The sequence below is a fragment of the Hemicordylus capensis genome, chromosome 7 (assembly GCF_027244095.1).
Source record: "Hemicordylus capensis ecotype Gifberg chromosome 7, rHemCap1.1.pri, whole genome shotgun sequence".
NCBI lineage: Eukaryota > Metazoa > Chordata > Lepidosauria > Squamata > Cordylidae > Hemicordylus > Hemicordylus capensis.
Genome location: NC_069663.1, coordinates 15,336,180 through 15,360,256, shown reverse-complemented (window position 1 = coordinate 15,360,256; position 24,077 = coordinate 15,336,180). Strand labels below are relative to the sequence as shown.

General features: G+C 46.6%; 1 protein-coding gene across 12 annotated transcripts in view; it reads right to left on the bottom strand.

The window, feature by feature from the left end:
* The window catches only part of PTPRU (protein tyrosine phosphatase receptor type U), a 462,898-nt gene that overhangs the window by 28,287 nt on the left and 410,534 nt on the right, over positions 1-24,077 (bottom strand). For 7 of the 12 annotated variants that reach the window (XM_053267787.1, XM_053267777.1, XM_053267779.1 and 4 more), the window contains 3 exons: positions 22,821-22,997; positions 14,185-14,325; positions 257-382 (listed from right to left, as the gene is read on the bottom strand). In XM_053267787.1, the coding sequence (XP_053123762.1) occupies positions 257-382; positions 14,185-14,325; positions 22,821-22,997 (444 nt within the window). Of the gene's footprint in view, positions 1-256; positions 383-13,604; positions 14,326-22,820; positions 22,998-24,077 lie in introns of those variants that run through there. The other 5 variants (XM_053267778.1, XM_053267781.1, XM_053267783.1 and 2 more) reach the window with 2 other exon arrangements.

The window sequence follows — 24,077 nt, the reverse complement described above, 5'->3', positions numbered from 1 at the left end:
CGCGCATGTGTGGATGCCATGTGCATGCTGACACCATGCAGGGTTTCTAGGGATGCACGTCACCCCAGCAGGAAGCTGCATGGGGTAGCAGAGAGCAGGTAAAGACCTGGTCCGTGCACATCCCTATTTTTTTACACTGAACAGCAGCAATCAAATTAAACCCCCTTTAAAAGACTAATGTAAGCAACTGATAGAAGAATTGTACATTTGAGGCCCATATACACTCAAAGGAGCATAATACATCCAGACTTCTTACCCGTGTTATGTTCTGCACTCGGAAAAGTCGAACAACAACATCCTCATCAGCAGACCTGGAAACGTATTCCACTTCCATTGGTCCATACTGCTGAAGTCCTGGCTCAGGCCAATATTGTAAACAAGGCTAAGGAAAGAGCAACAAGACAGAGGCATGAACAGGTCGCATTAAAATGCAATTGGCCATTTGCTTAGACTATAAACCAGGGGTTCGCAACTTTTTAAAAACACGTGTGCCACTTCTGTCACGAACCTTCAGCTCAGGCATCCCACAGTGAGGCCTTTCACACAACCAAAAACTGGGTAGGACATAAGAACAGACCTGCTAGATCAGGCCCAAGGCCTATCTAGGCCAGCATCCCATTTCACACAGTGGCCCACCAGATGCCACTGGGAGCCTACAGGCAGGAGTTGAGGGCATGCCCAATCTCTGCAATGCAACTGGTATTCAGAGGCATCCTGCCCAGTGTCCTACCCATGTTTGAGAACTGTGTGTGCTCCCCATTTTCGGTTGTGTGGGAGCAAACAGCTAAGTAGGAGGAGGGAGAAGCGATTGTGTGGAATCAAGGTAGGAGGAAAAGCTGGAGAGGGCTGCTTTTCCTCCTACCTTGGTTAAATGCTGGGTATGAAAGCTGGGTAGGACGGTGCTGCCTTCCTCAGCTTTTCCTCCCACTTTGCTTCCACACAATTGCTTCTCTCTCCTCCTACCTAGTTGTCTGTACCACACAAATGAAAATTGGGAGCACACAGAGCTCCCAAACCTGGATAGGACACTTGTGCTACACAGCTTTTGGTTGTGTGAATTAACGTGTGTGTGTGTGTGTGTGTGTGTGTGTGTGTGTGTGTGTGTGTGTGTGTTCCAGTTTAAGTGTTTAAATTTAAGCGTTACAGTTATGAGTCTGGCTACTTCAGTCACTGGCTTATAACCAGACTAAGTTACTCATGAGTACTCCCACTGAAATTAATAGGACATTAATTTCAATAAGAGAACTTGCACTCTACAACTTAGTGTGCATGTACACACACACACACACACACACACACACACACACACACACACACACACTTCTAAGTGTTACAGTTAGGGGGACGGGCTGTTCTAGTCACTAGTTCACATCTCCACTAAGTTATTCATAAGGAGTCTTATTGAAAGTCATGAGACAAGTTTACTTTTCTTTTTAGTTTCAATGGGAGTACGTAGTGCTAATTTTCTGAAGACTGTCAGTCAGACTGAGGGGAAGCCACACAGGGTCCTGCGCAGGGTCCTGTGCAGGCGTGGCAGCCTCCAAGATGGCCACCATGCAGGGGAAGAGGCCTGGAAAGGGCTGAAGAGGCCCAAACAGGGCAATTTTTTTAAAATGAGGAAGTCCAGTGGAGGGAAGGGGTACCTCCGCAGACTCCACCACCACCTTGGAGAAGCCCCTAGATGGAATAATTTTTAAAAAGACCAAAAATATTTATTAATTTTTACAAAAAGGCTTGACGAAACCCCCCCCCCAACTGAGCCAAACAGGTGGGGGGTTTGAAGGGGGGGAAACCAAACTGGCCAGGTCCAGTTTGAATGCAAACCGAACAGGGCCAGGTGGTTTTGTGCACACCCCTAGCCCAGAGTCACCCAAGTAGGTTTCATGGCTAAATGGGGATTTGAACTCAGGTCTCCCCAGTCCTACTCTAACCACACCACACTGGCTCAACAATCCAGAGTGCTGAAATACAGTACACACTTTGCCCATGACAGAAATCTGAATAGGCCATTGGTACATTTCATTCACGAACGGGAAACGTGAGTTAGTTAAGATATTTCAAGGAAGATAGTTTGGTAAAACCATTTGAAAATCGGACAAACCAGGCTCCCCCTTTCAAATAAATCAACAATCCAGAGATCGGGAGGAGGAGGGCTCCAGGTGGTAGCAGGAATATATCAATGCATGCACCTATCTATATATTTAATCCCCGTAGACGTGCCTCTGTGGGGATGAGTCCCAACAACCCAGCTGATTGGCTGGGCAGCAGAGCAGAGGGACGCACCTGATTGGCTGAGGCGCGTCTGTAGTGGAAGACAGAGGCGGCCGCGGGCCATGGAGGCCACTGGCCTCAGGCCAGGGCGGCCAGCAGTGGCGGGGGCCCTGGCCCGGCCGGGGAGGCCGGTGGTGGCGAGGGCTCTGGCCTGGCCGGGGAGGCCAGCGGTGGCAAGGGCACTGGCCCAGCCGTGGAGGCCGGCGGCGGCCCGGCCAGAGACTGGGGCTGGGGGAGACAGGTAGCCGGCCCCAAAAAACGCGCAGATGCTCTTTGCGGGGGTCGGCTTGTAATATTATAAACCTCCATCATGTCTGCCCTTAGTTTTTCCACCCCTCTAACTAAAAAGCCCTAAAAAGCTGGCATTTACCATTAGTTTTGGGGTTTGCTTTGATTATGCAGTTCTGGCTAAAAGTTTTGGATATTATAATGGTAATAATGGGATATATTTTAACATATGATCCAAAAATAGTCCTGGGTGTGGGCAAACTTGGTCCTCCAGCTGTTGTTGAACTACATCTCCCATCTTCCCTGGCCATAATAAATTGTGGCTCAGAATGATGGGAGTTATAGTTCAAGAATAGCTGGAGGGCCAAGTTTGCCCACCCCTGTTCTAGAGGATGATTTAGAGTTGGTATTTTGCTTGTTATTAACAGCAAGATGTTGTATTTCATCTGACTGGAAATCTCATATCCATCATCATTAACAGATTGATAGAAACATATTAGGAACATCATGTTACTTACAAAATTATTTTAGAAGATCAGAACTGAATGAAAAAGCAGATGAATTTAAACAATGATGGATTTTGTTTATCACTTTTTGGAACATTTTTAGCCTACTTTCAAGTAGGCTTATGAGATCCCCAGCATTTTGTGTGTGTGTGTGTGTGTGTGTGTGTGTGTGCATCCGTGTGTCTCCCCACCTGGACCACTTCACAAAGCCTGGACCAATATGAACCAAATCAATTACAGCTGTAGGGACACCTCAATGGCATAGTTTGTGATGGTGTCATCCACCCCAAACCAAGATGGCTGACACGTACACTTTTGAGGCACAAGCAGCCTAATTTGTGGACTGTCTAACCGATTTGAACCAAATCTGCTACAGCTGTAGGGACACATAAGGATGTCCTAATGGCATGGTGTATGAAGATGTCATCCACCCCAATTCAAGTTGGTGGCCATGTGAACATCTGAGGCGCTAGCGGGCTAATCTGTGGACTGTCTAACTAATCTGAACCAAATTAGATACAGTTGCCGTGAGTGACACACAGAGACACCTCAATGGTGTAGTTTGTGATTATGTCATCCATCCCGATCCAAGATGGTGGACTTGTAAACATTTGAGGTGCAAGAGATCTAACTTGCGGACCTAAATTTGAACCAAATTTAGTCATCGTAGAGACAGTGAAAGGAAAGTAGGCAGATTAGTTCTTACTAAAACTTGTTCTTTTTTATGATTGTAGTGTATTTTTGTATGAAAAACAAAACAAAATTAAAAGACCTTCACACTTTAGCCCCCTTTTACAGGGAAATAAGTCTACCATCCCTTCAGTCAAAGTGCTTTTTAGTCTATAATCCCTCCCCTCCACCCAGGGAGCAGACTATAAATTCCAACTTGAAAAAATCAACGTGAGCTTTAATATTCCTAGGCACTTCAAATGCTGGAGAAGGAAGATGGCCGATAGCAAGGGAGCCCGTCCTTACTATCTCTCCTCTGGCAGCAAATTTAATGTATTGTTCAATTCAAGGGTCATGGATGCAATTGTTTTCATGCCACGACAGCCGGGAAACCAGCATCAATACAAAATATATGATGTTTGTCATTGCACTTTAACAGAACATTTAGCATTTCGGGCCATCCGACAGCCCAGGCCTAACTGCATGGCAAATGTGTTTGAGAAATAATTGGTTATTAATAGGGGCTATAAATCTCGGCGGTCTCAATGCCTTCTAGACTTGGAGCTATAATTTGGATATTAAAACTTCCTTAGGCAAGCCATAGTTCAAGTGAGGGATATACCCTCTAAGTCACCTTTGAAAAGCTGCTTGCTGTACTGTCTGATTTATTGGCTGTTGATGTTAAACTGGTAAACATTTAAGATCTGGCTAAGCATTATGCAGACAACTGCAAAGAATAAGATGCCCGGTGGGGCAGGCAGAAGAGCGAAACGAGGAATTACCATGATCTGAGAGTGGAAAGGGATGGGAGGTAGAATCTGATACTATGGGGACAGGGTAGAGAAGTCTTTATTGCGGAGAGGGGATGGGATTAAATGTGAACAGGCTGAAGTGCCTTTTATCAGCTTCAGCTGCTACACCAACTGTGACCTTGCTTGGACAGAGTTAGCTTGGCCACAGTTGCCCATGATCTGGTAACCTCCAGCTTAGATTACTGCAATGATTCTATGATGAGGGGGTGCCTTTGAAAATGGTCCAGAAACTGCAATTGCTCCAAAAATTTCATGAATCCAATACTAGTCCCCCCCCCCCGCTACTTTCCAGTAGGCTTATGCGATCACCCAGCATTCCATGTGTCTCCCCCCACCCCGCTATCAACTTCGCAATGCCTGGACCAATATAAACCAAATCAGGTACAGTTGTAGGGACACACAGATACACCTCAACGGTGTAGTTTGTGATGATGTCATCCACCCTGATCCAAGATGGTGGACACGTAAATCTTTGAGATACAAGTGGGCTAACTTGTGAACCACCTAATAGATTTGAACCAAATTTGCTACAGTTGTAGCGGCACATGAGGAAACCTCAATGCTATAGTTTGTGATGATGTCACCCACCACAATCCAAGATGGCAGACATGTGGACTTTTGAGGTGCATGTGCACTAATTTGAGGACTGTCTAACTGATCTGGACCAAATTTGGTTCAGTCGTAGTGAGTGACACACAGGGACACCTCAGTGGTGTAGTTTGTAATGATGTCATCCACCCCTATCCAAGACTGTGGACATGTGAACATTTGAGGTGCAAGAGATCTAACTTGTAGATCTCGATTTGAACCAAATTTAGTCCAGTTGTAGAGATAGTGAAAGAAAAGTAGGCAGATTAGTTCTTTCTAGAACAACTTGTTGATATCAGAAATGAGGAGGTTGTCTTAAATTCAGAGTCCTGTTCTTTTCAAGTAAATGAAGGTATAACCTGTATTTAACGTCTACTTTTAAAGGGGGTCATCTTAAATTCATAGTTATCTTCGATATCGGTAATTGTGGTGGTGGTGGTAATAGTAGTAGTATATTATCACATTCGTTATGCTGAGTTCTCCATATGCTTTTTGGTGTATTATTAGTTATTATTATTATTGTTGTTGTTGTCTCTTTCTTTTGGGGGTGGGGACATGGGAGTGATTCATGTGAATGGTGCATGCATTCTGGAAATTGTATATTTGTTGGTAATACTTTTCTTTTTTCGCTGTTGTACATAAAATCTTTGATGATGATGATGTTGATGGATATTGATGTAATCTTGCACGTGATCAGATCAAGATTGCTTTTATATCATTTTATTTTATTTTATCAATGCTAACATGTGGTGGTAGAGAGACACAGTAATATAAAACAGAACAATTGAGAATGCAGCAATAATACTTGGGAAACAAGACCAGAAAACTCTGAACGCAAAACTTCAGGAGAGAAATTGGTATGAGGAAAATGTCAGGAGCATTCCTAGTGACAGGAATGAAAGCTGGGAAAGCCTGAGTCATTCATCCACCACTGAAGGACAGCTGCTCTTGCTTGATCTTACATTTAAGCACTACAAAGTTTAAATTTAATCTGGCCTAACGGAGCTAGCTGCTTGGATTTCCTTCCATGTAAATTCCTCCTAGAGTTTAATTTCACTCCTGAATAAACTCCCTCTGGCCTTGCAGAATTACCAGACCTCCTGACTATAGCAGCACCAAGGATAATGTTTATTTTCTCTCTCTACTATTTAAGTATACAGCAGTCCTCTTTAACTCAGCAAGTGTGACTGACAAAGGAATGCTCTTCTTCACCCATGGGCAGGAGCCTTTAATTCATTCTTCTGCTTACTTCCTCATCAGTGTTACAACCATAAGTTTGGGTCATTTGCACTAAAGTGTCTGATCTCGAGTCATAAAGTAATCCAGTTAATGAAGTCTTCTCCAGACATCCATTAAGAGTCTGTAATACTAATTTGTGTTTTAAAAAAAATCTAGTATGTTTTTCAGTAAAATTAACATTACAGGCCTGTAATGGCCTTTTAATACTGCCCTGAATTTGACAATAATGATTCAAGAATCTGGGGAGGGAGGAAATGTTCCAAAGACTTTCACCTTCCTAACAATCTATCATTTTGTCCCCTTCCATATGGAGGATTTTTGATGACTGGAGAATGTGAATGGTTAGATGCACAAACTAACCTTACCACAAATCGTCTTACCAGCAAGCTGCTAAATCCACAGCTACAGGCAGCTTTAAGCTGCATTCACATGATCAATTTTTTTTAAAAAAGCAGGACAATCTTTAGCATATTTCCCAGACATAAATTCTATTTTCAAAAGGGATTTACTTTAGTCAATGAGCTGGGACCACAAATTTTGGACTTTGGTCTCAGGGGATGAATGCTCATAATGTTTTTTGGCAACGTGTACACCCCTAGAGATGGGAAAGGGGTGATTGTATGGTTGCACTGACAGCATTCTGTGTGCTATCACCCTTTCTTTATCCCTACCCCCAAACGATTAGGGTAAAATTGTAGTCATTTTTGCACAGAGGAAAGAATTAGGATAATCCTTTGTTTTGAAAAAGACCCTTAAAAGACCTGTTTTCTCAAGCTTTTAATTAATTTTAATTGATTTTATATCATAATTGTTTTAATCATTTTATCCTGTTTTTAACTTGTATTTTAATAAGTCGATATTTCGCATATTAACTACAAACTCTCAACAAAAATACCTTTTTATTGGGCAAACAAAGAAAAACTAAAAGTTGGTAAACATAAAAACATAAGACATTTCGTTGGGACACACCATCCTCAGTTAAGTAAAACAAATGAACACAGATGAAAACCTCAGTTCCCCAGCTGTTTAATTCCTTAGATGTGATAACACACAGTTCCCTGACTGGCGGAAAGATGATGAGCAAGGGGCGGGGGGAAGAGAGATTTTATTTTATGCACCACCGAGAGACCTTAAAGGCCAAGGTGATCATCCTGGAGAGAATTTATCTATGTGGTTGTTAAGAGTCGACACCAACTTGATGGCATTTGATAAATCAATTTTAACTTGTACACTGCCTAGGGATGCACATGTCAGGCAGTATAGAAATATGATAGACAGATCAATAGATCGATAGATTGATCGACAGACAGATAGAGGTTAAGGTAACAACAGTGAACAAATTGTTCAGCTCTCTCAGTGGAGTAATATTTGGAGGACATTCCTGCCAGCTTTCATTTCCACTCCTCTGACAACATCAATAAAACTTTATAGTAGTCTCTATGTTTTTAAAACATTTAAAAGCTTTGAAAACACCATTTGGCTGCTACAGGTCCGAAGGTCAGGGCAATAAAAAGCATGATAACACACTGAAAGCAGAAAGTATCGCGATGCTATCCCTTATTTTCTGTCTCCAGGGTGTAGACCAGGGTTGCTCAACTTTGGCCCTCCGGCTGTTTTTGGACTACAACTCCCATAATCCCCAGCCACAGTGGCCAGTAGTCATGTATGATGGGAGCTGTAGTCCAACATTTGCAGGAGGGTCAGCTATGCAGCCCTGGTGTAGAGCTAGGTCAAAAATCAAAAGGAGCATTCGTCCCCCCGGATGGTACCTGGTGGCTCGTGTACTTCTTTCTTAGGAATTATGTTTAGGATTGAGGCCTGAAGTGTACTAAGTGCTGCTCAGAAGAAAGTGGATTACTCTTCCATGATCTGCACACTGTTTAATAGAAATATGTATCCAATGTTGTCATCATTCCCACAAGGAAGCGATCTGAGGAGAACTGGTTTCCCTCCTCCTGGGTTCTCCCATGGTTCAACACACAGTCAGATGTTGCTGCTGCTTTCTCCCAAACTCTGCCTTGGGGATGCACCTCGCCCCTCCTGCAAGCACTGAACATAAATTGAGCTGATTCAAGTGTCCTAATCAAACACTCGAAAATCCCTGAAGGATTTCTCGAGTGCTCAATGGAACACTCAAATCAGCCTGCACGAGGCTGCTGTCATTTGCAAGAGGGGATTGTGGGACCTGAGCACGAACGCCACCGTCTCCAGCTGCTAATGGTGGGAGTGGGTTGTGACCCCCCAAACTGAGTCAGGGGCAAGCTCAAAAAGGGCCATGTGCAACCCAGATTGGGGCTGCCTGCTTTGATGGGGAGAGTTTGCCTTTCAAGCTCCTCTTTCATCATGACTATTTCCCCCTTCCTTGAGGTCGCTGTACCAGCAGCTCGCCCTAATGAGTGGGGTGGGGGGAATGCCGAATAAGGTGCAACTTCCTCTGGTTCCTGGCTGCTCCAGGCATGCCTCTCTCCCCCACCCCACCCCACCCCACCCCAGCGTTAACGAGAGCCACGCTGCCTGCCGGCTGGCCATTTGTCGGGTAGAGCTGCGCAGGCCGGTAAATCATTGACAAGCCCATGCAGTTCGATCTGATGAATGGCCAGCCAGCAGGCAGGGGAGCTCTTATTAATGCCAGAGTGGGGCGGGATGACACAAGTTGTATTACCTTTAAAGCCCCAAATGGCTTAGGTCTGGGTTACCTTAGAGAAGGCCTTCTTCTGTATGATCCCCATCGCCTGCTGAGGTCAGCTGGAGAGGTCCGTCTCCAGCTGCCACCAGTGTGTCTGGTGGTGACTTGGGACCGGGCTTTCTCTGTAGCCACTCCTAGGCTGTGGAATGCACTCCCCACAGAAATTTGTGGTCTCAATATATTATCGGCCTTCAAGAGAGCCCTTAAGACTTATTTGCTTGGGCTGGCCTTCCAGGGTTTTTAAATCGTTTTAACTGGTCAGATTTTATGGATTTACACTTGATTTTTGAATGATTATATTTTGTTTTAGTTTGTCAACCACCCAGAGCTGCTGGATTGGGCGAGGAAGGAAGGAAGGAAGGAAGGAAGGAAGGAAGGAAGGAAGGAAGGAAAATAAGTGGAGCTGCCAGGAACCTGAGGAAGCTGCACCTTGGACTGGTGCCCTCCTGCCTTTGTAAAATGAGCCGCTCCTGTTGCTTACTCTCTATTACTTAGAAACATAGGAAGCTGCCTTATACTGAGTCAGCCCATTGGTCCATCTAGCTCAGTATTGTTTACACTGACTGGCAGTGGCTTCTCCAAGGCTGCAGGCAAGAATCTCTCTCAGTCCTGTCTGGAGATGCTGCCAGGGAGGGGACTTGGAACCTTCTGCATAAAAGCATGCAGATGCTCTTCCCAGTGTGGAGACTATCCTACAGTGCTCGCACATGAAGTCTCCCATTCAAATGCAAACCAGGGTGGGCCCTGCTTAGCAAAGGGGACAATTCATGCTTCCTGCCCCAAGACCAGCTCTCCTCCCATTAAATGAGAGCAGCTGTGTTTTCTGCTAAAGGTGCACCTAATCCTGGAGTGTACCTTTGGGTGTCAATTGCATTAATTTGGCTGGTACAAATATTGCTCCGCTTGCTAGAACACAGCATCTTGGACAGTGTGCACTGGATGTTGAAGAATGCCGGGCAAACTGAGCTGTATTTTGGATGTGAGATGTGCGTGATGATAATAAAACAGTGCTCACTTGTGGCATGTAAATGGGAAAATGTGATTCTCTGCATTATAGGGGCATGAGCGTTTTGAAGGCAATATTTCATAAATTTTCTGGCACAGCATCTCACGACTGCCAGACGAAATGGATTATTCACTGCGACACTATGAACCTGTTGCTCATGTAAAGGGAAAATGCATTATGCTCTGTCAGGCACTGGGGTGGCATGGGGGAGATGAACGTGCCCTTCCTAAAACTATTGATATGTGCACACTAGGAGCACAGCAAAGTGGTATATGGGTGTTTGTCTTTTCGTTAGAAAATGAGATAGATACATGGGAGGAGAATTGGTCTTGTGGAAGCAAGCATGAATGGCCCCCTTTGCTAAGCAGGGTCTATTCTGCTTTGTATTTGAATGGGAGACTACATGCAAGCACTATAAGATATTCCCCTTTGGGGATGAGCCCACTCTGGAAGAGTACTTGCCTGCTTGTGTGCTGAAAGTTCCAAGTTCCCTCCCTGGCATCTCCAAGTTAAGGCTGGGAGAGACTCCTGCCTGCAACCTTGGAGAAGCCGCTGCTAGTCTGTGTAGACAATACTGAGCTGGATGGACCAATGTGCTGACTCAGTATATGGCAGCTTCCTATGTTCCCATATCTGTATTAGGATTCCTCTAGTCCTGATCTCCTCCCTACAAACCATGCATGGATCACACTCTGATAACTGAGCAAAGAGGCATCTTTTAAAAGTGGCGCTTCTCGTATATTTAGCAGAGGGAAAGCAACAGGCCCTATCCATCCCCAGCACAAGATCCATTCAGTGGCTGTGGCTACTGTCTATCCTACGTTTCTTTTTCCTTTTAGATTGTGAGCCCTTTGGGAACAAGGAGCCATTTTATTTATTTTACATCTATGTAAACTGCTTTGGGGACTTTTGTTGAAAAGTGGTATATAAATATTCGTCGTGACCACTTGAGAGCAGAGGTAGGAAACCTTGGCTCTCCAGCTGTTATAGAACTACAACTCCTATTATCCAGAACTGCTTGCTGATCGGGAGAGAGGTAGGCGATGCTAACTGCTAACTGGCCCTGTTAACTGAGCAAAGAGACACCTGTTAAAGTGGTGATTCTCTTGTATTTAGCAGGGGGAGAGCAACTGGCCCTAGCCAATCCCAGCACAGCTTCCCTCCAGGGGCTGTTGCTGGTATCCTCCTTATGTTTCTTTTTAGATTGTGACTGTGAGTCCCATTTGGGAACAGGGGACCGTCTGATATATGTGTTTGTTTTTCTAGGTAAACCACTTTGAGAACTTTGGTTGAAGAGCGGCATATAAATATTTGCAGTAGTCATAGTAGTTTCAAGCCTATCCAGTCTCACAAAACAATTAAGTTAGAAGGTGTTTCTTTTTAACTGGGTGAGAAACAATGAATTAGACAAGGCACCAGTCTTATCGACAAACACTTTGCATATGAAAAATGTTCTACACTCCCCCTTTCATGCTGTCTCCCTCTTCTCATCCTGAGAACCAAAGGCGAATTAAAACAATTTAAATATATGCTCAAGTTGAAAAATGCTCTTTTCATAACACCTCAATTTCAATCAACTGCCTGTATGTGAGAACATAAGAACAGCCCTGCTGGATCAGGCCCAAGAAGGCCTATCTAGTCCAGCATCCTGTTTCATACAGCGGCCCACCAGATGCCTCTGGGAAGCCCACAGGCAAGAGCTGAGGGCATGCCCTCTCTCCTGCTGTTGCTCCACTGCAGCTAGTATTCAGAGGTATCTGGCCTCTGAACCTGGAGGTAGCCTCTAGGCATCAAAACTAGCAGCCATTGATAGACCTGTACTCTTTAAGATAACTTGTGGTCCTGACATTAAAGGAATAGCTTATTGGAGGAGCTATATCAGTTCAAAACCAAAACCAAAACGATAAAACAGATGTGGCAATCCAACAGAGAGCCAGAATTGTATAATGCAGGATGCACAGCAAAGAAGAAGAAAAGACATATGTGGAGGAAACTTTTCCAACAGCTCATAGATCAGTGTTCTTCATTGTAAGGCCCGGGAGGCAATAGGTTGATGATCCCATCAAGCCTAAGAGCAGCTCCCTGACTTGTTTACTGGGCCTGTGTGAAACTCTGGCCAAAGCTGAATGTTCTGCACAGTTCCTATGGGACAGTGCAGAAGTGACCCTTCTCAACATGCTGTGCTGCCCTTTGCCCAGCGGCTTCTTTAAAGGGAAACAGAGCCTTCTCAACCCCCAGTACCATCTTGGAAGATGTGCACAGAGTGCTGGGAAGTGTGGGCCTTCCCAGAGCTTTCCCCACAGAGATCTTGAGAGAGGGCTCACTCTCTCTTAAGCCCCCCCCCACCCCCGAACTGAGAAAAGTACAGCGCAGTATAATGTGGAGGTCAGCACAGTGGGAAATGGCGCACTCATTTTTGCCAACGTGGTCCCCGCTTGAAAAATAGTGAAGATGAGTGTGATGGATGGTGAGCAAAACTGAATACTCTGTTAGTATCTGCTGAGGCTGTTTTCGTGAGCAGCCAAGGCTAGGGCAGCTAAGCCCAGGCTTGATTATCCGTGAGAACTGGCAGCAGCCGAGTGGCTCCCACTGGCACCCCAGCAGCAAACCCACCTATGGACCCCGCCGGTTAGCTGAGGTAAAGGGCACAAGTGCGCCCTTAACTCGGGCTAACTGCTCACCTGTGAGTGCCAGCTGCTTCCACCTGGTGCTGGCACAGGGACCACTGCCGAGAGGGATCACCACAATGCATTGCACACCTCTGCTCTGCCCACCTGGACATGCAATCTGCGCACCCTCACCCACCCAGACCTGGAACCCTGTTCGTCTGCAGGGAAGGCGAGCTGGTCTTGTGATCGCAAGCATGACTTGTCCCCATAGCTAAGCAGGGTCTGCCCTGGTTGCATGTAAATGGGAGACCTGATGTGTGAGCACTGGAAGAGATTCTCCTTAGGGGATGGGGCAACTCTAGGAAGAGCATCTGAGGTTCCAAGTTCCCTCCCTGGCAGCATCTCCAAGATAGGGCCAAGAGAGATTCCTGCCTGCAGTCTTTGAGAAGCCACTGCCGGTCTGTGTAGACAATACAGAGCTAGATAGACCAATGGTCTGACTCAGCATATGGCAGCTTCCTATGCTCCCCACTGCCCGCCCTCAAGCCCTCTCAAATGATCGCGAGAATGGGATCACTGTGCTATAACTCTTGGAACATCATGATCTGGTTACTTCTGGAGAGACACAATAGTGGGTTACATAGACCATTTACCTGATTTGATACAACTACTCTTATGTTCTTAATAGAGAACAGTACTCGTTGGTTGCCCTTCCTGAATCAGCCACAGAGGAAACCCAGGCACTGCCTGTATAGAGCTGTTTGCATGATAGAGTCATTGCATCCGAGGTGTGCTTTTTCTGTACTACCTAAAGTCTGGTCAAAAGCATTTTACTGGTTTTTGAAATACTTTAGTTTTTTAAAGCCCTGCTTAACCGGAGACAAGAGTAATACAGGAGGCCCTCATTTTCTGCGGGGGTTGCGTTCTCAGTTTCCATCACAAATGCCAAAACCCGCGATAACTGGAATAGTGGTTGTTCTTTATTTTGGTCAATGACCAGCAAACTCCATTCAAACATTAGATTGATACACAATAAAGCAACCTTTGTGTTCTAGTAACTCAATGTATCCCGCTCTGCAACTAATAGCCTAATACATTATAAACATGGCTAATAATGTAAATCTCCAATTTACTCCTCTCTTGCCTAATGTTGGCAGCCACCGCACAAAATTTGCCTGCCTTAAGGGCAATTTCTAAATTCTGTCCAGAAAGCAAATAAGTGACATAACACGCTGATAACTGAAACCTTGAGGACCTACTGAGGAACATAACCCCGTCATTCCCATAGGTGCAAGATTTCAATTATTGCGGTTTTGGCATTCACACCCCTGTGATCATGGCAATTGGGTATATATAGCCTCACCATGAATAGCTAAAACTGTGAATGGGGAACCTTCAAAAAAGCCTGGGGTCTCCTGTATAGCAACCACTCATATGGGGGAAGGTCCTGCCTCCCCTCCCTAGCCACCAGGGATTTTGGCCATGTGAACGACCATCAATCAAATGTTGGTAATGTACAGCAAAATCTCCACAGCAAAAAACAAGAACAGGGTGGGTCTCTGCCACTCACCCAGGCAGAGTTGGACTGGTTGAGCTGGTTCAGCATGATGATGGAGGTGCAGCCGTAGTCATATACCAGCCTCCAAAAGTCTGTGGTGGTGTTCTGCAGCGGGTGCAAGGTCACGATGAAGGCAGCACTCTTTGTGTAGCTCTGAAGGAGACCAAACAAAAATGGGTTACAAGGAAGACCAGCACAACAGAGGCAAGGGCGGGAGCAAACAAGTGGCATAACAACAAGCATTTCCAAGGGTGATTTGGGGAGGCTAAGACATTGGTTTCCATCATCCATACCTTGGCTGTGCTGCCATCTTCAAGTTTCATGGCAGAAATGGCAGAGACGCTGCTTATGTCTTATGCAACAAGGATGCATATCTCAGAGAGCACCAAAACGACAAACATCAGTTTAGGGGGGGGATATTGAAAAGGTGGGGGCAAAATGGGGTGCTTGATGACAAAGAAACGGAAAACATTTCTGCAAATTATTTTTTCTTAGGAGCATAGGAAGCTGCCTTATCCTGAGTCAGCCCACTGGTCCATCTAGCTCAGTATTGTCTACAATGACTGGTGGTTGACCCCAATTAGGGATGCACAAATCGATTCAAATTTGAATCAATTCGACTCTAATCTGGGTTATTTGCGTGATTCATATTCGAATTGAGTCACCTCTTAAAATGGCAATTTGATTCAAATTTGAATTGAATTTTCAAAATTTGCTTCAAAGTCTATTTGAGAGCCATTTGGCACATTTTTGAAACCATTTCAGACCCTCCCCCTGATTGGTTTTTAAAAGGTGCCAAAATAGGGTCAAATCGATTTGAATTCAGTTTGAATTTGAATTGAATTGTCAGACCAGATTCAAATTTGATTCAAATTTGGAATGGATTTTCAGAATTCGATTCATTCAAAACAAATTGAAAAATTCATTTTGTGCACATCTCTACCGCCAATCCCTTCACTCCTCTTTTCTCTCAGATCCATTTTTGGCACACAGGCAGAGGACTTGGGAAAGAAACGGGTCTTGTGTCACATAGGAAGCTGCTTTATACTGAGTCAGTCCACTGGTCCATCTAGCTCAGTCTTGTCTACAATGACTGACAGCAGTTCTCCAAGGTTGCAGGCAAGAACCTTTCCTAGCCCTACCTGGAGATGCCAGGGAGTGAACCTGGGGCCTTCTGCATGGAAGCAGAAGCTCTACCACTGCACTACACCCCAAATCTCTCAGGGAAATATCTTATAGCAGACAGTGCTCACATGTAGTCACCAATCAAAATGCTTGTTATCGCAAGACCAGGGTAGATCCTGTGGGGACTCTGTCTTACCCAGCAGTTGTACCCAGCTGCTGAATGCAGTAGGAGGAAATGCCCTCTGACCCCTCTGCCATTTCACTGCTGGCACCTCCTTCCTTGTTTTCGCTCATGGATGATCACAATAAAGGAGCGCACAGAGCTCCCTAACTTGGGTAGGATGCTTGTCCTACCCTATTGAGGATTATAAGAACAGTCCTACTGTGTGGGGGACTTCAGGGGGCATCCCTTCCCTTTTGCCCTAGAGCATCTTGGTGGTATTTCAGCTTTGAACCAATGCAAGCCCTGATGCTATTCTCTAGTTACATCTGCAACGTGACACATGATGATCAATGCTTTGGATATGAGCAGCTCCAGGAAGGACATCTGAGCTTTCAGGGTCCTTTTTCCAGCCCTGAATTCTGGCATCTGTGACCTGAAATTTCATTCCAGCCCTATAATTCTAAGCCTGTAAAGAATTGCCCATGATTAGAAAACACAGAGCTGTTCTACAGGTTGGAGCCCCACTGTGGATCAAACCCCAAATCAATTGGGGGTGAGCATGGCCAGAGAAAAGGGGAAAGACCTTGTTCTCAGTGAGGATTCATCCCCAGCAAGCACAAAGTTAAAAAAAAAATGTGCCTCCATCCATTAATATTGCTCAGTAGGAGAACACACTCTTTCTGCTCTCAGATCTCATTTTTTAAAAAAAAAAAAGAATTCTCTTCTCCTAACTGGAAACAGTCACCTTTGATCTAAGAACAAGCGTGAGAAATGTCAGCCCAATGGATCATTCTTTCCCCCCCACAGGAAGTTATATGCTCTGGATAATAAGGGCACTGAAGGAAAAGCGGCTCGTGGCTCTTAACTATCATATGGCCAGCTTGGCCTGTAATATCTCTTGGGGATAAAACGATGGGGGTGGGAAGAAGCAACGCCAAGACATCGAAAAGCGAGGCTGGCACCTCCGAGTCGTACTTCTAACAAACATGTCCTTTAGAAGAAAGGAGAAAATGGCCTTGGGAAAATAATAAAAAAGCCCCTCCAGTTGAAGGTAAGGACGCGGCAGTCCTTGTTAGCACTTCAAAAGAAGCAAGAGCTTTTAGGGGCACCTGCAGAGAAGGATAGGCAATCTGGGGTTGTCTAGCCTCCACTCACCAGTTCTTCAGCCTTCTAAGGAGTCCTTGAAGCTGCACTTATGAGCTCAAGTGACAGGCACCCTGCACTCCGAAAATCTCTCCCAGCTTTGGGGCTTATTTTGAGGTCTGTTATTGGGCATGTTCTCTCTCTCTCTCTCTCTCTCTCTCTCTCTCTCTCTCTCTCTCTCTCTCTCTCACACACACACACACACACACACACACACACACACACACACACACACACACTTTTCATCAACCTGATTCAGGTCTGCTTTTTCCAGACAGGAGAAGGGGCGAGTCCAACAAAGAGAAATCATGGCCCAATTCTTAAAACATATTGTTTGAAAAATTAAATAGGCAGTGAAGTGGAGGAAAATGATGAAAGAATAGAGTCAGTTCCCTGGACTCTTTCTTAATGGAGATGAGGCCCGTTCTTTTCATGCTTCAGTTTGTTGCTTGCATGAAAAAGGAATCATGGCAATTTTCTACCTGATCGGGAGAGAAAAGGAGAGCTGTGAGGGCAGTAGATTGGGGGTTGCTGACATAAATATTAATTGATGGACTGGCACCATTAGTTCTTGGAGCCAGCGGTCAGAGCTTCTCCGCAGGTAATTTCTGGATCTGACCAGCTTTTCTTTTGCCTGTGTCCCCCTGTTCCAGCCTGTCCTTTCCTCTCTGCAGCTGGATGGTCAGTTTTCATTTTAACTTGGCTTTTATGTCCCAGTTTAAATATTATAGCCAAACCCGGCTCCTCCAGCTTTCCAGGAGCCAGGCCAACCCCTTTGCTTCCTTCCTGACCAGGAAGTAGGTTGCGTGGGAACCACATGTGCAGACGGGGTGCAGGGTCATCTCCACTGCAGATTTCAGCTGCCCTGGGACTGACTTCTTCCCATGTGGCTCTTTCCTGCCACATGGTCTCGGACAAGAAGAGAAAACTAGCCTGCAAAGCAGACAGGCCTAATCCAAAGAGACAGTGAGGCGAGTCTCACGATCAGAGAGCGGGGTAGCAGGGAGAGTGTGCTTAGCACGCTCTCCCCACAGAGGATCAGGCAGCTGGCTCAGTCACGGAGCCAGCAGGGGCTGCGGGGATCAGGGGCTGTGTGGCCCCCGGAAGTTCCTGGGTGCCCCAAGCGAGCATCCCGGAGAGACCCTCAGGGGCCGGGAGGCTTGTTTCAGCCATCCGGCGGGGGTCTCCTCGTGTGTTGCCACGCCATGGAGTCGCGCTGCAGCAGTACACAATTGTTTTGTCGCTCCGCTAACCTTGTCTAAGGGGAGGGGGAATTAGGAGGGTCTGCTGCTCCCGTGCAGCTCCTGTGGCAGCAGACGATCGAGCAAAAGCGGGCTCAGCTCCCTTATCCCGCTTTTGCCCGATCATGAGAATCTCCTCAGTATTTTCTAAGAGGAATCTGGCCCATTTTCTGAGTCAGTTTGAAGATGTCTAGCAAGCTTCATTAGTAGGCCAAGTAAACTAACAACATTAATTACCTTGCCCTCTTTGAGTAGAGAGCAGGAGGCTGTTGGTTTGAATCCCCACTGGTGTGTTTCCCAGAATATGGGAGACTCCTATATTGGGCAGCAGCGATGAAGGAAGGTGCTGAAAGGCATCTTCTCATACTGCGTGGGAGGAGGCAATGGGAAACCCCTCCTGTATTCTACCAAGAAAACCACAGGGCTCTGTGGTCACCAGGAGTCGACACTGACTCAACGGCACAACCTTTACCTATGAGTATTTAATGTATAGCAAATCCTTTGCTTGTTAATAATGTCTTTGCCACCCCTTTGCTCCCCCAAACCACTGTAGTTGTTCCAGAGCAGGGGTTCCCAACCTCTGGTACTCCAGATGTTGCTGAACTGAAATTGTGGCAGAGGATTATGAGTTGTAATTGAACAACATCTGGAGTACCACACGTTGGGAACCCCTGCTCTAAAGTCGTCCCTGCCTTTGTAGAACCCCATTTCACCCATTTTTATTTTTTAAAAAAAGCTATGTTCATAGGGGACAAGAGAGAAGATAGGGTTGGTTTTGAAAGAGAGCTTCCTTTGATTTTGGATACTGATGGCACATTTAATTAATTGTAATTTTAATCGGCTTTTAATTGGGTTTTGATTGTAATTGCAATCTGTTTTTAATTGAGTTTTAATCTTATTTATTTATTTATTTATTAAATTTATATACTGCCTGACTCTAAAGGCTTTAGAAGGTTCACAAGAAAAACAAAATAAAAGAAACTGTTAAAATCAGCAATTTAATTTTTTTTTTAAACATTCAGATTTTAATTGTTATGTGTTTTTGATTTGAGTGTAAAGTGCCCTGAGCCACTTTCGGAAGGGTGGTATATAAATCAAATGAACGAATAAATGAAATAATAAATATCAAACCCAGATAATCCAACCAGATGCTTTCATGCTTTGATGACAATGGACAACAGTGAGGACCGGAGACCTCAGTGTGTCCAAGGCTGGGTCCCAAATACAACCTCCCTTCTGCTCAACTCTGTCTGTGTGTGTGTGTGTGTGTGTGTGTGTGTGTGTGTGTGTGTGTGTGTGTGTTTGGAAGGTCCACCCCAATGGAGAAGCCTACAGAAGAAGCCCTTTAGCCTTGATGGTTGGCTTTGCCTTGAGGCCTCACATCAGGTTTCTTGCTGTGTTATATGAACCATCTTCCCCAATTAATTCCTCTCTCTGGCTAAATGAAGCAGATCATTGATTACTGTAGCCCAGCTGCTTCTGCTTGCCATGTTTACTTGAAAAGGTGTCCATGTGGTATGTGCTAATTTGCATAAAAGGCTGCAGCCATTCTTATTGCTTGGAGAAAAGGACTGGGGAGAAGTGTGCTCAAACTAAATGGCCTCCACTGTAGTGGAAGCCATGATCTGAAAGCCAGAACAGGCATGTCTCTTCTCGAGAGAAGGCCCACCAATAGCACAATTCCAGAAATGGCTTTGTTTTTCTAGGGTCATCTCTTGGAGACCTAAACACAATGCTATTCAGAAGCTGAATGCTCTTCGAGGGAGCTGGTCTTGTGATAGCAAGCATGACTTGTCCCCTTCAGGGGCGTAGCTAGCCCACCGGCGGCCCGTGTGCAGCCATGGCGGGCACCCCAATAGCCCCGCCCCCTGCATCTGACATCAGATGCAGGGGATAGCCACGCCCCCGCGTCTGATGTCAGATGAGGGGGGCGTAGTCTGGCTTCCGAACAGAGCCTTGAGGCTCCGTTTGGGAGAAGCAGCTTAACTGCTGAAGGGGCCGCGCGGCCCCTGCTCGGGAGCTAAACTACCGCCCACGCGTCTGACGTCAGACGCGGGGGGTGGGGCGTGTCAGGGCTGCGAATGGCGGCTCCTGATTGGGCACGGCTCGGGTCTATTCTCTACCCTGCATCTGAGGGGGCCTGTATGCAGTTTCACAAAAATAAAATAGAATGCAGTTTTAAAAAACCAGGTACAGTCATTCACACAAACACACCCGTACAACATAATGTCTGAATAGGGATATATTGTGGATGTATTAGGCACCATCACTCCTGACATATCACAAGCAGGTTAAGACCGTGGAGCAAGGCAGAGGGGATGATTATCCCATGGACGCCAGGGTCTGGGGGGGGGGGGCAGGCATCCTTTGTCCCCTCCTGCACCCAGGCGGCAAACGAAGCGTTCTTCAGCTGGAAGGGCAAGGCACACCCCTCTCCTCCCCAGGCAGTGTTTCACTGAATCACTGGCTATGTTGAGGGGGGAGCCCAGCCAGTGTTCAATAAAACGCTGAAAGGGGAGGGATGGGATAGGGTCTGAATGGAACTTCTCCCGGGTATTGCCCCCGCTCCTGTGTCTGATGTCAGATGCGAGGGGGTGGAGGCAATGCCAAGTACAGGGCGGTCCGCCATGGCAGAGCTTCCCTTCCCCAATCAGTGGTTCGTGGACTCACTGACTGGGAGATCCTTTCCCGGCCTCCTCGAGGACTTCATCCTCCAGCCATGCCCAACATCTGGAGACTCAAGCTCCCTACTCCGCTGGTTAGGATGCTTTCGTTTCAGTGTACTTTGAGTAGTTAATTCTTGTAGTTGGCTTGCTGCTGCTGCTGCTGCCGCCTTCTCTTGATTTCTGTTGCGGATTGTTTCATCTTACAGTTGTTTGATTTCATTTCAACCGTAAGCCAGTCTGGAAACTCTTTTGGGGGATAAAAAGCCCCGTACAAACCGAGTAAGTAACAATCAACAATGCATAATATGCACCTGGGGGAAAATACGGGAGTTCTTGAAAGCTGCAGATTGCTTATTTACTTCCCATCTTGATGATGAGCATATTTACAATACAATCCCCCCGCCCCCCCCCCCACGGGAATAACCTGGGCCTTCAGAACACAGAGAAGCACACTCAGCTCCCTCGGCTTTCACAACTAGGCCGCTCGCTGCCTCTGCGAAGGGGCTTTTCAACACAAGCGAGACAGGCCGCATTCCAACCCACACGACAGGGCCGAGAGTCAAGAGACAACGAATGTTCGGTATCAGCTCCTCCTGCCTTGCTACCACTTAACTCTAGATTTTGCTGCACACTCCGGAGAAAAGGACAGCTTCCACCTCAGACGCTGCTGCCTCCCTCTACTCCCTGCTCTTCTGTTAGACATATTTACAACAACACGGTGTGTCATTTCAGCTCATGCACTCGCAAGACACTTCTATGCATAATGGATTTTTCTCTCCCTCTGGCTTGGAAGGAGAGATGGCGGCGGACGGGGGGTGACGGGTGAGAGGAAGGCTCCTTCAAGGAAGCCACTGAATTCACGTCACGGTCTTTGCAAAGAAGAAACAGCAGAGTTGCGGGGAACTTTTTGTTGTTGAAAGCACAGGCGGAAATACAAAACGGACTGAATGGCTGAGACTGAATTTCAAATTATGCAGTATCGGAATGCCTAGAACTAGGAACTGTCATGTGGGCTCTTCTGTGTGGGGATGGGGCCACAGCTCAGTGGCGGAGCATCTGCTTGGCATGTAGGAGGTCCCAAGTTCGCTCCCTGGCAGCATCTCCAGGTAGGGCTGGGAGAGACTCCTGCCTGAAACCTTGGAGAGCTGCTACCAGTCAGTGTAGACAATGTTGAGCTGGATGGACCAATGATCTATCTTGCTATAAGGCCGCTTCCTATGGTCTTATGTTCACAGCAGAAATATGATGCAAGTCCTGATTAATAACTCAGTCTCCTTGGTCATGATGCTACACCAGATTTAGGTCAGTGTTGTCCACAACAGTCTTGGGTCCCTAGATGTGGTTGGACTACATGGGAGGAGAGCTGGTCTCGTGGTAGCAAGCATGATTTGGCCCCTTTGCTAAGCAGAGTCTGCCCTGGTTTGCATTTGAATGGGAGACAACGGGGCTATTTCCACGATCAGGCGAAATCAGGCTAGGGGAGCCTAGCCCGATTTTGCCTGATTGTGGGAGCCCGGTGGCTTCCTGGTGGTTAACCTGCCAAACTACCCCTCCCCTTAAACTGGGTTTGTGGAGCGAGCACTCCACAAACCCTTTTTTTTTTTAAATCGTGAGTAGCCGCAGCGTGGCTCCTCATGAGTAGACCCCCCAGCCAGGAGGCTTAAAAGCAGTCTCTCGGCACTTGCGCAGGGCATACTGGAGCTTCCGGGGGCCACGTGGCCCCCAAACTCCCCAGCCGGCTCCGTGATGGAGCCGGCAGTTGTGTGGGCAGCCGCTGCAGGCCGCCCAGAGCAGACTGGCTGGTCGTCTGTGGCAAGCGCGGGCTAAACCCGCTCTACCCGCAACCCCCCTTGAGGCTCTTCACACGAATCGTGTGAAGAGCCTCTACATGTGTGAGCACTGGAAGATATTCCCTTTAGGGGTTGGAGCCACTCTGGGAAGAGCAGAAGGTTCCAAGTTCCCTCCCTGGCAGCATCTCCAAGAGAGGGCTGAGAGAGAATCCTGCCTGCAATCTTGGAAACTGCCAGTCTGTGCAGGCAATACTGAGCCAGATGGACCAAGGGTCTGACTCAGTAAATGGCAGCTCACTTGCTATGTTCCTATCTGCAGCTCCCATCATCCCCCGCCAGAAGGGCAAACATCATCTGGGGATCACAGATTGAGAACCCCTGGTCTGCGCCGACTGGCACAGACCCTCCAGGTCTCCTCCTCAAAACTTCGTAACTCGCAGTGAGCAACTGATGCAGGCCAGAGACGAGCCCAGCCGGCCGTTTCCCCACCCCACTCCTCTCAGCCAAGGGATGCACTCACATCAGTTAAGGCCGCGTTGATGTAGTTGTTGCTGTCTCCATCCATGGAGATGAGGAAGGGGAGGCACCGGTCTGGAGGCAGGACGTCCATGCTGCGGTTCTTCTCCCGGTTGCGTGGCAGAAGAGCGATGCTGCACTCCTCCACATCCAGGTGGGGTGTTACAGAGTTCAGAGTCTGCTGGACACAAGGAAACCAGGTTAGGTAGCATTTCGCGAATCCATCAAGGGCTCCAACCTTGGGTCTCCAGATGTTGCCAGACTACAACTCCCATCATCCCCAGCTACAATAGCTTTTGGCCTGAGACTGAACCTGGGACTTTCTGCATGCAAAACAGGGGCCGTGCCACTGACCTCTGGCCTCTCCTTGTGTAAGCCTGAATCACACAGGCCTTCAGTGTCCCCAGCTGTGGATAGGAGGAGGATGTCCATTGCTATAGCCTTAACCTGGTGTTAAGGACAACCTTAACTTGTCCCCTGCTAACTGAGCAAAGAGGCGCCTTCTCTTTCTCTTTAGTTAGCAGGGGGAGAGCAACTGACCTTATCCATCCCTAGCACAGCATCCCTCCAGTGGCTGTTGCTGGTGGCTGTCTTGTGTTTCTTTTTCAGATTGGTTGGGAGCCCCTTGGGGACAGGGAGCCATTTAGTTAATTAATTAATTTCTATGTAAACCGCTTTGGGAACTTTTGTTGAAAAGCAGTATATATATATGAAAAGCAGTATATTTGTCATATTTGTATTTTATGGTTTTTATGGTTTTCACAGTTTTTAATGTGATTTTTTATGGAGCTTCTTTGTATTTTAATTTTTGTAAACTGCCTTGGGATGAGTTTTAGGAAAGATGGTATAGAAATCAAACAATAAATAAAATAAAATAAAATAAAATCCAGGGGGTTTCCAACCAAGCGTCCCCAGATGTTGCGGGACTACAATTCCCATCATCAACCACCACAATGGAAACCCCTAGGTTAAGGCTGTAGCCATGGTCATCCTCCTCCTTACAACTGGGGACACTGAAGGCCTGTGTGACTCAGGCTTACGTAGGGAACAGCTGGAGGCCAGTGGCACAGTTCCTATTTTGCATGCAGAAAGGCCTTGGTTTAGTCCTTGGCATCTCAGGCAAGACCCTTCTGTGCCTGGCTGCTGCCAGTTAGAGTACTACAGACTGCTGCCAGTCAAGAGTACTGGAGTAGATTGATGAATGGAAAGAACATAAGAACAGGCCTGCTGGATCAGGCCCAAGGCCTATCTAGTCTTGCAT